This window comes from Chelonus insularis, unplaced genomic scaffold (genome assembly GCF_013357705.1).
Source record: "Chelonus insularis isolate UGA/USDA-ARS -01 unplaced genomic scaffold, ASM1335770v1 contig_326_pilon, whole genome shotgun sequence".
In the NCBI taxonomy this organism is placed as follows: Eukaryota; Metazoa; Arthropoda; class Insecta; order Hymenoptera; family Braconidae; genus Chelonus; species Chelonus insularis.
In genome coordinates, this window is record NW_023276496.1 from 349,696 (window position 1) to 361,760 (window position 12,065).

At 29.8% G+C, this 12,065-nt stretch overlaps 2 protein-coding genes across 2 annotated transcripts; one reads left to right on the forward strand and one right to left on the reverse strand.

Annotated features, from left to right (window-relative positions):
- The first annotated feature begins 1,752 nt into the window (after positions 1–1,752).
- Gycbeta100B (guanylate cyclase soluble subunit beta-1-like) lies at positions 1,753–11,982 on the forward strand. The gene is made up of 14 exons (XM_035081777.1): positions 1,753–1,858; positions 2,104–2,177; positions 3,952–4,052; positions 4,654–4,772; positions 4,942–5,097; positions 5,191–5,347; positions 5,436–5,590; positions 6,011–6,139; positions 6,229–6,311; positions 7,414–7,584; positions 7,669–7,906; positions 8,020–8,160; positions 8,356–8,513; positions 11,305–11,982. Exons 1-14 carry the CDS (start codon positions 1,856–1,858, stop codon positions 11,432–11,434), a joined length of 1,815 nt encoding a protein of 604 aa, XP_034937668.1. The 5' UTR covers positions 1,753–1,855; the 3' UTR covers positions 11,435–11,982.
- stops (SOCS domain-containing protein stops) lies at positions 9,675–10,998 on the reverse strand. Its single transcript, XM_035081778.1, has 2 exons — positions 10,769–10,998; positions 9,675–10,631 (listed from the first exon to the last, which is right to left on the reverse strand). The coding sequence occupies exons 1-2, from the start codon at positions 10,896–10,898 to the stop codon at positions 9,733–9,735; spliced, it is 1,029 nt and encodes a 342-aa protein (XP_034937669.1). The 5' UTR covers positions 10,899–10,998; the 3' UTR covers positions 9,675–9,732.
- Positions 11,983–12,065: the final 83 nt, after the last annotated feature.

The following is a 12,065-nucleotide window of genomic DNA, read 5'->3' on the forward strand; positions in this document are numbered from 1 at the left end:
TGAATATTTGATATTATGTACAAACTGATGAGATTTTTCAAAAGTATGATAATAAAAAAAAGCATCTAAAGATTTTGAAGTTATTTTAGAGTATTTATTGATTATCATTTGCAATTCAATCAAATTATCATTAGAATTAAATTGTGAGATATTTCAAATTAATCAAGTTGAATTAATTGGAGTGGAAAAAGGTTTAACAGAGGCATTATATAATACATTATGTAATGCACTTGGAACATCAAAAGCAGATCTATTATTCTCAAGTCAATCATTGATAGAATTACACTTACATCAAGACTTCGATCATTGTATTGGTGCTTGAGTGCTGGATGGTCGAACATGGTCAGCAGCTTTAAACTATAACAGAAGTTCCATCAATTGTTCTTACTTCATTGACGAGTCTAGACCATCCACAGATTTGAAACTACAAAGAAACTTGTGTCAGCTGCATCTACTAGGCGACTGATGGCAGCTTTGAAACTGCAGTTCTTCGTCAACGACTATCACACCTCTACTATTATTAAATTAACCGCTGACAGCTGCAAGGGAATTTTCGCATAGAATAATATCTTTCTCATTTAAAAAATTTCATTTTAAATTTGAAACATCCTTGCATTACTTGAAGACCATAAAAGATATTTGCAATTCGAGATCTTGATCAAATTCATCCAGAATGATTTAATCAGAAACAAAAATTAAGAAATAACTTTTGAGAATAAAATATAAATTGTTCCCATATGACCTAGATTTATACAATATATTTTTGTTCGACAATAGAAAATAATTAATAAAAATGTCATAATTGGTCTTCTAATGATTCTTAAGGAATCAGACATGCCTCATTCTCCATAATATTTGCATGTACTATTTTGTGGTGAAAGATGTTGGAGTAATAGGAAGCACAATTGTATAGAATGATTCTGCTGACATAAATCTCTTTTTCTTTCTAAGTTTCTTCATATACCTACATGAATGCGTACTCATCTTCTCCTATGTTTCTATGCTTTTCTTATTCCTCAAGGTAAACCCAAAACGAGGTCACCTTTAAATAATAGATTACTGAAGTGCTCGCTAACTTTATGAGTTGTACTTTAAACTTAAATATTCACCGACTAGAATTAAATTTTTTTAGACGAGTTTCTTAATTCTTTAACTCTAAATGCTAATTCTAGATCTCCAACAAAAACACTATTTTTCATGATAAAAAATATCAAACAATATTTTGATTATTATAATTTTTTATCAATGCTTTATATAATGCATTCTTTTTTTCTCTATTATTCATAGCTGTTGAGCAAACCAGGCAAAAAGCTGAATGCCTTAGGAATGAATTAAATAAATTAATATTTTAAACCAGGCGTTGGTACGTTTTTCTGCTGAAAAATTGTACTATTATATTTTTTGTGCTTTTCATAATATGCTTTATGAATTAATCTCCGTTACGAAAATGTTTGTAGAAGTGAAAAGCAATTAGAAAGAAATCTAAAAACATCAGATAAGTTGGTAAGAATTAAAAAGTTAAAACGATTGCTTGATGCAAGGTGGGTGCAATGTTGGTATGATATTAATTTTTCCAAGTGGAACAGGACTTTGAATGCTGCTAGACTTTGTCGAGCCAAGTTTGATGTGTTAGGAAAAGCGGATTGGAAACGAATGAGGGGGTAGTAGCTTACTTTTCACCCTATCTAGGTGGCGCAGTGAGCTCATGAAAAATCGATACTTATCCGCTGCCGCGGACTCACTTGCAGTTCGCGTCTCGTGTGCTTGAGGTAAACACGCTTTTATGACAAACACAATGGAATGATAATAGTAACGGATAAATCGGCATCAAAGTTCGCTCTTATCAGGGAGAACCATGGTATGTTTATCATCATTATTTTATTTTTCGACTACTCATAGATTTTACATTTTTTTGTTTTTTTAATTATTGTATCAAAATATTTTGTTATTGTTGAATAAAAGTTATTTTAATAGCTATTTCTAGTTATATAGACTATTGCGTGAAACTGTTGTACCACGCGTGGGATTCCCTCAACATTTTATTCAAATATTTAATTATTTAAATTAGTTGCACTGATAAAATATTTTTTATTACATGTACAGTACGGTTTTGTGAATTACGCTCTGGAACTTCTAGTTGTGAAAACATTCGACAACGAAACATGGGAAGCGATAAAGTACGTAATAATTTTATGTTAATTTTTTCAAATAATTTAACATAATATTTATAAGCTTTTTACATGTAATTGTTAGAATAAAATATAAAAAGATATTATTTTAATATTGTTATGAGTGTAGATATTTTAGGTAGATGAAAACAAGCTTTGATTTCCACGTGGTGTACATGATTATTTTTTGTCGATTATTTATATTTTAAAATTTTTTTTATAAAATTATGAAGAGGAGAATTAGTCTATCATTATTCTTAATTATGCATCTGTATTGGTCGCTGACTTGAAAAATGGCATTTCACCTCAAGAAAAATGAGGGTAATCTTTCTTTCATCGACATCCATTAACTGATAGTGATTATGGAACTTTCAAATGACCACGACAGTGATTGATTCTTCTTTTTAATAAACTTGAAATTTCCTCTCTATCAATTTTTATTTTTCCTTTAAACTTTTTTGATGTTTATTTGTATAAATTGGTCACCGTTATTTAACTTTTAAAACAACATAGCCATAAAAACACGTGATTCTAATATAGATATACTGCATAGCACACAACCCTAGTCAAAAACTTTTTTACTGCTTCAATACTTGGTTAATAATATTGAATTTTTTTAAATATAATTCTATAAGTAATATATTTATATCAAATATCAGTCTAATTTTATTTTCACTCAAGATAAAAAAATAATCTTTTAAGTTCATACACAATTAGATTTACTCCTTCTTTTTGCAAAAAATTATCTGCAATAATAATAATAATTATCATTAAGATAATTTTTATTAAAAATTACATTAATTAATATTAAGATTGAATTTAAAATTTCGGACAAAATTTATTTGTATATACAAATAAAATCAGCTTAAAATGAACATTTCATCACGAAATAGAACTAATTTTTTAACTTGAGAGAATATCAGCGAGATGTGGGTGATAAAAACTAAATGATGTTATTTAAATGTATTTATTGTATTCAACGATTTTTTTTTAGTTTTAAATAACATTTCAATGCAGTGATTACATTGAAACAGAATTGAATTGATTTTTCCAACTCTTTATTAGAGAGGAAAAAACACTGGAAGGCATAAAATCTACTATTACTAACGATAATAAAAAGGCACTCAAGCACGTATATATTGATGATTCTGAAGAGAATGAAAAAAACCGTAGCATCGTTAATCAAAATTTTATGTCTATAAAAACAATTGATTAAAAAAAAAATACCATAAAATATATATATATTTTTTTTTTAAATAGAAAAATTGTTTAAAAAATTTTAAATAATCAATATCATAAATAATTAAACAATTAATCAACGTTCATTGTAAAATTATGCATAAAACAAACACGTACAATAAAAAGCAGAATAAAAGTATGAATGGCTGAAGTGTGAACATGAAACACTTGAATAATTTTAAAAAGAAATGGCTTTTGTGCGTCGGGAGTAAGATCCTTAAGCGTATAGTGTTCGCAATAACATCAAAGATCTTTTAAAGAGTTATTTTTTTAGGAGCTTTTACATCGTTTCACAGGAAGCATTCATCTCCAGGGCTCGTGTACTATTTGTAATTTATTTCCCACTTTTGTTTCAATAACATTTTATGCAGATTTAAAATATCACCATCAAGTGATCTGAATATTTATTGTTATTCTTTGCTGTTGCTTGTTCATTTTATGATAAAACATTTTTATTAAGGGATAGAAAAGTATTATTTAGTATATCATCAATTACTTTAGTTGACACTCACTGACTAGTCCTTTTTTTCACCTCCTTATTTAGGAAAGATGCGGCTGTCAATATGGAGGGACAGTTCCTTGTTCGACAAATTTATGATGATGAAATAACATATAACATTATTTCTGCGGCTGTCAATCGACTAAGTATGTGTGCTTTTATTTTATAAATCTTTTATTAGTAATCATTGACAACACAGGTCGATAAGATTCGAGAATTTAGAAGAAGAAAAGAATCTCACAGGTTGTACGATACTGAGATGAAAGAAACATGAGAGCAAAAAAAATCGAAATGAACTTTTCAATTTTTTATCAGTGTGTGAAGCAATACATGGACAGAGCTTCATCAAAATTTTAGAATCGAGAAATACTTGACGTTTTCATTCATTTTTTATTCTGAAATAGAATGAAAATTAATGAGAAGAGTAGAGAGAAGTTTGAGCTTAAAAAGTATATTTTTATAAAAAAATCATTTTTTTCTTTTTTTTTACACACTATAACGGATTTTTATGATGAAAAATTTTTTAAAAAAATCTTTTTTCTCTAAAACTTTTAAAATAGAATTAAGGGATTAAGTTAATTCACTTTTCAATCATTGACAAAAAATTTTCGATGAAAAACAAAAAATATTTTTATTTTAAAAGAATATCCTTTTTGGTCGACCTGTGTCATTATACTGTTATGAATAAAAATAAAAAAGGTAAAAAACGAGTTTACCAATAATCTCGTGAATTTGAATTTTTTTCAGAAATACCTGCAAATGAAATACTCGAACTTTTTGGTCGGATGTTTTTTGAGTTCTGTCAAGATTCTGGATATGACAAAATTCTTCAAGTGCTTGGCGCTACTCCCAGAGATTTTTTACAGGCAAATACCTTATTCCCAATATAATTTACCAACTATCTAAATTTAACTGAGCGAAATAAAACCTTTGATAACTTTACCAATTATACTAGTTGAATGTTATTGATATTCAGCAACAATGAAAGCTTAAATTGTAGTTAGAGACAAGTTGTTTTTACAATAATAATTACAGAACTTGGATGCACTCCATGATCACTTGGGCACACTTTATCCCGGAATGAGAGCACCATCATTCCGTTGCACTGAGCGACCCGAGGATGGTGCCCTCGTCCTGCATTACTATTCTGATCGGCCGGGTCTGGAGCACATTGTTATAGGTATAGTAAAAGTAAGCATATAGTTTATAGTCTCTATTACTTTTCATAGCTTTCAACAAACAAATCAATATTTTCATCTTTTCCTCTTTTATTGGCTCTTCAAGACAGTAGCAAAAAAACTCCATGGAACGGATGTTGATATGCAGATATTGAAAACAAAAGAAGAGTGCGATCATGTGCAATTTCTCATCACTGATTCTTCAACACCATCCGGAACGATGACAAAACCAATGACAACTGAGCTTGAAACTCTCTCAATTGGCGAGTTTGATTCACATGATCTAGTATTTCTACGTAATTAAATTATGATCCAAACAAAATCATCATCAATGTCAACATATTTTCGCAGAACCAAAAGTCAGTCCAGCTACCTTCTGTCGTGTTTTTCCATTTCACCTGATGTTTGATCGAGACCTAACCATTGTACAAACAGGATGCACAATAACGAGGGTGATACCCCAAGTTACGAGTGGTATTTGCAAGTTAAACGACATTTTATTGACGGTAAACTTTTTTTGAAATATTTTTCACACTATCTTTTATTTCATAACATTTCCATTTCACCTATATTCCTTGTGAGTTCATTCAAGTTTACAATACTGGAAATCCTTTGAATCCATTGTTGCTAAGCTGCTGACTTATCTTTATAGAGGTAATTTGCATCAATTCTGCTACAAAATTTGAGTGATAACCCTCGTGAATCATGCTTTCACAAAAGCAGAGATAAAACTTTCCAAATATTGGCACAATATCGTTCAAGTAAAAATAAAGGGGCGGGACTGTAGTTGACCCGTGTCAAGGAATTCTTTTGGACCTCACTTTGGAGGTCAAATATCGATTGATGCTTATTTCTCATCGGTTAACCCAGCTATATGAAAGTGATAACAAAAGCTAATATAACCATTATTTTTCATTATTATTCAGGTGAGACCACATCTGGAACTCACATTCGAAAATATATTGTCTCACATCAACACTGTTTACGTGCTCAAAACAAAAAAAGGAGTGATGAGGGTTGAAGCCTCGGAGGAATTTTCCAATCTTCGTTTGAAGGTTCAACGATAAGACTCTTGAATATTTCAATAAACTTTTTAATATATTCTATCTTGTCGCTACTTATCATCATCCTATATTACTTGCAGGGACAAATGTTGTATATACCCGAGTCAGACTTGGTTATCTTTTTATGCTATCCAAGCGTGATGAATCTCGACGATCTTACAAGGTAATTTTGATTATTAATTACTAACTACTACTTCTTCTATTATTTAGGTTAATTTGATCAATAACTTATAAATTTATAATTCTAAGTCACCAGCTGTTTATCATTCCAATAAATTTATTTTCTCTACTACTTAAGATTTACTACCTTCTTTTCTTTTAATGCAAATATCTATGGACCGCAATGGTCGTTCAACCATTATAAAGAGAAAGTTTTCTCATCGTCGTTTTTTCATGGATTATTTTATCATTTCAAAAATTATTTGAATAAATTTAAATAATTAATTTTTATACAATTTTTCTCGTTTAGTTTTTTTTCACATACACACTTAGAAGCAATTTAGAAGAATATAATAATCACGAGAACATATTCTTCTAATTTTGATCTAAAAGATATTACATTCTAGTGATGCAATACCATTGAGCAAAAAAATGTTCACTCATTTTCATTCGCAAAAAATACTTCAATGCAAACCTGAATCTCTGTAAATGGTGATAGGTAAACTAGCAGGAACTGCAGTAGCATGAAAGTAGAAGCGAACGCTGGTAAACAAATTAAACAGCTAAATGCATCAAGCTCCATTATAGTGCCTGTTGCTGGTGATGTCATTTGTTACCCGATGAGGGTTAAGTGCTTTGCGTGATAACTTGATACGTATACATGTATACCATGATGCTATTATTTACAAAATAAGTAGAATGTTTTATATATTTTTTGTAAGGATGTAAAAGCTAAAATATTCACATAGAAATATAGAAGGATTTGTTGGTTTTACCGTAAAAAATCCCTTCATTTTCACATTTTATTTAGTATATTTTATGAAATAAATCACAGTTAAGTTTTTTATCAGGTTTAAAATATTATATTTTTAACTTTAAAACCATTTTTTAAAATTTTAAAACAGAGTATTATTAAGCAAAGTAAATAAAGTATACCATTACCTACATTTTCCCTAGTTTCATTATGTCGTAGTTGTCGACATAAGTATTAAGTATTTTATTATTAAAATGGAAATTCACTTTATTAATTTTCGTAAAATCATATAACTGACTTAGATGAATTCGTTGTTTAAATTTATACTCATGTTAATTATATTGAATTGTAGACGAGGTCTTTATCTCAGTGACGTACCACTACATGATGCTACACGAGATTTAGTTTTGATGTCAGAACAATTTGAAGCAGATTATAAGTTAACAAGAAACTTGGAACTCCTAACTGACAAGTTACAGCAAACGTATCGCGAACTCGACGGAGAGAAACAAAAAACCGACAGGTATTAAAACTTTACTATTTATCTTTCCTTTTCAGTGAAGTTAATATTTATGCATTACTGATGATTATTGAATTCCTTTAACAGATTACTCTACTCAGTCTTACCAATATCTGTAGCCAATGAGTTGAGACACTCGAGACCAGTACCAGCTAAAAGATACGGCTGTGTAACACTTTTGTTTTCCGGGATCGTTGGATTTAGTTCATATTGTGCTGCTCACACTGATTCAAGTGGTGCTATGAAAATCGTTAATATGCTTAATCAACTCTATACTGCATTTGATGTCTTAACTGATCCAAAGAAGAACCCTAATGTCTACAAGGTACTTGTTGAAATAAATGAATAGTTGATGCTATGAAAATTTAGCGTCTATAAGATTAGGTAGACGTGGAACTTAAGTTTTAATGTGGTGTATAATTTATTTCGTGTTTGCAGGTGGAAACTGTTGGTGACAAGTACATGGCGGTCAGCGGGTTACCCGAGCCTTGTCATAGTCATGCACGATGCATAGCACGGCTTGCCCTAGACATGATGGATCTTGCTGCTGATGAAGTTCAAATAGATGGTGAACCAGTGGTATGTAGATTTCCCTATTTTATTTCTCATGCTTTGAATAAATTACGAGATCATGAAATACAATATATTTGTTGTAGTTGTAGTATCGAACATGCTTTTCGTTGTACTGTTTAATTAAATATATTGGAGAAAATGTATTGACCTATTCCAGTTCGTATCAGAGTTACCGTAACTAAGTACTTGATTAATTCGTAGAAAATCACTATCGGTATCCACAGCGGTGAGGTTGTAACTGGAGTGATCGGACATCGAATGCCGCGCTATTGCCTATTTGGTAATACCGTCAACCTCACAAGTAGAACGGAAACAACTGGAGAGCCCGGAAAAATAAATGTTTCTGAGGATGCTTATAGGTAAATATTCATTTTTTTTATTCATTATTTATAGAAAGCTAGAAAAAAATTCCCAATTAAAAATCAACTCCTTGCGGATGGCAATTTTATCTAGCATTGAATTACTAATGAAAGTTTTCCTTTTTAAATCATTTCTACTTTTAAGATTATAAAAGTCAAGTAAATAAAGCATTCACTTCTATTTTAAGAAGATTTTACTTAATGTAGAGTGGAGGTTTGAATTTTCTTAAATAAATAAAACATTTTTTTTCAATAATCTTTTTAAAAAATTGATAAAAAATGGTGTCCTAAAACGAGGAATATATATTATTTTTAGCAGAAAATCTGCAATAAATTGGATCTTTTCCTAAGAATTTCTATACATTTTGAGAGTAATTTTTTTTCGCCTCGGTTTACTTTTGTTAACTTAAGAGCCATCAAATATAAGAAAAAACAGCTTAAGGAGAGAAGAAAACTCTTCTAAAATTCTTCCGCTACACTATAGCCTAAAGCTGGAAGAATTTCTTACAAAAAGTATATTAACTTCAAAAACATGAGATTAAACGACCAAGTAAAAATTATTGGATAGTGAAATATTTTCAAAGCTTTTGAAGTAAGGCGATAGTGTAAGATCCAACTACTGTCATATCATATAAGACTCTAAATTATCATTTCAAAAGAAAGTTTCAGTGATTGTTATATTTCTTTAATATTCATTCAAACTTCAATCAGTAATTGCTCTACTCGTATTATTCAAAAATAGAATGATAATGAATCACTTTTTCATACGCTCAGCATATTCAACGTGTCAGGTTTTTTTCTTTGAATGCTTGAGGCTACTTAGTCATTCGTAAATAGACAAGAAAAATTTTTAATTAGTAAAAAAAAACAATACTTAGAATGAAACTTATTATATTTTTAATCTTACAATGATAGAAATATATTCAACTAAATAATTAGAGTGAAAGGAGAACAATGTGGGTTATATGGTAAATTTAAAGCACCTTCGTAACCAGTAATAATAACTCTTACGATATTTTGTGTAAATTGCATCAAGAATATTGACCTCAGCCTTACACAGCAACATTCTAATGGAAAGTAAAAAAGAATAAAAATTCATTTAAACACTCGAAAATTTATATAATATTTTATTGATACATATTAGTTTATCACACAGTGCAGTAAAAAAGTTTTAAATCTTCGCAATCACTCCAAAATGTTACATAAAATATCACACTTTTCAATCATAAAGTATGTCCAAGTAATTTTGTAAGCACGTTGGAATACATAGAGATTTAATACCATGAGGTAATGCCCAATTTTCAAATAAACGTTGACGGATTGAACATCGACACAAATGTCGAAGTTCTGGTGGAGTAAGTCCACTTCGTTCTGGTGGAACTAAATTCCTTTCAACTAAAATTGGATACTGCTCATAAAGTGTCATTTGTGTTACTCCACATTGATTAGCAATATGATCAGGTGTTTTGATACATGCTACTGGTATAGTTCGCAAAAGTATTTTTAAACAGAGAATTAAATTTTTAGGAAGTACTGATCCTTCATGACTAAAATCATATTCATTGATTTTAGTCAATAGAATTTCTAATGGTGAAGGAGCAAGCTTATCAGATTCAGTCGAAGCTCCATAACGTAGCATAACGAGGAGAATGTCTGGTGCACCATGTTGAATTGCAACTCTTAGAGGTAACACCTGACCATAAGACTCCATAGGGATATCAATAAAACGTCGTTTGATTAATGATGATGAGGTTTTATATTCTAGTTTCCCTTTTATTGCATGATCTAAAAAATACGTCAGTGCTCGAATATTTTCATCACGGTCTTCAAAATCACTCTTCCAACCAGACAGAAAATGTGTTACTCTAATACCAAAAATTGCACCCACGAAAATCCTTTCGAAAGTCTTTTCGCAGTAGTAAATATCATTAAGCAGGCGTGTTACTACTTGGTTGTTGGTAAGGTTCCAGTCATAACATAGTTTTGCCGCGACATATAAAACGTTGTGGAATTTACCCAGAAGGCACACCGAACCATTCTCTGACATGCTGATATTGTGGTAACGTAAAGCCGACATTACTATCCGCTCACACACATCACTGGTATCAAGATTTTCAGCTAAGAAGAATAAGTAATTAGATCAGATGAAATTCTATCCATTACTTTACATTAAATTTGACGATTCTCAACATCACATTATACTGAGCCAATTCAATTATGAATGAGAGACTTATTTAATTAAAAGTTAAATTTACCTTGAGCCGAGTTATTAATTACATCAGAAATATATTTAACTAATTGTCGTCTTTTGTGCCTTGAAACAAGATAGTCTCGTTCCATCCCTTCAAATAATTCATCAAAATAACAATCTATGACCACTTCCATACTGAAATTTTGAAAAATAAATAAATATTTATTGAATGTTAAAACGGAAATATTTTAACTGATGACACCAATGAAAAAAATGAAAGTAGAAGTTTTACACTTTTCACGATTCTTTCGTTTTGAATAAAGTACAACGCTTAGAAACAAGGAAGAACCCGTTGAGGTCGAGGGCTTTAATTCAATTAGCAGCTTAGTAGACGTACAAGGGCTTCTGTGAGTTAATGTTAGGCCAAAGATGAAGTTGAAATATACAAAAAAAATCATTCATACATTTAATTTTTTATTACGATAATTTTTCTCGTTCTCACGATCATAATAAAATATAAATCCAAGTTTTATTTTATCAAGTACATTTATGATTAAATAGGTTTTAATTCAATTTGATTAATCGTCTTATTTATTTCAGGTATTTATGCATGCCTGAAAATCAGGATCCACAATTTCTACTAGAATATCGGGGACCAGTGACCATGAAAGGCAAATCCGATCCTATGAATGTGTGGTTTCTATCAAGAGAAAGGGAATTATCATCATAAACATAAATACATGTCAAAGGTCATAATAGTCCGTTAAGAACGATAAAACTTTCTATTTACAATAGCAATAATGAAAAAAAATTTTGCTTATCTTAATATAAAATAATGACATTGTAATAAAAAAAAAAATATTCGTGTAAAATTGTGAAGTAATTAAAAAAGTATAGAAACAAAGTCAAGTAACGGTATTTATAAGGTATTTGATGGTACTTAAAAACTTAACATCAATTACAATTTCATTATGTAAATGATAAAAGCCAATATTATTTTATGAATGAATAATTTTTGAAATGATCAAATATTCATAACACTATCATAGAAAAATTGACTTCATTTCACATAAATTGAAAATAAAGATTGTTAAAGACTAAATGGTTTGATATTAAATATAAAAAGATATCGAAAATGAGAAAAAAACCAATGAAACCAGTACGACCAGAAAGCGATGAGGTACAAAAAAAAAAGTGCAATGAAACCTGTTTGATCTGCTGGTTCCATGCACAATGTAAAGATGTTTTCGAATATAATATATAAAAATTTCTGTTTAATATGTTAGAATTGTGTAAAATTTCTCCAAGCTACATAACTGCACATTAAAATGTATAAAATATGACCTTTACTTGTTTACATT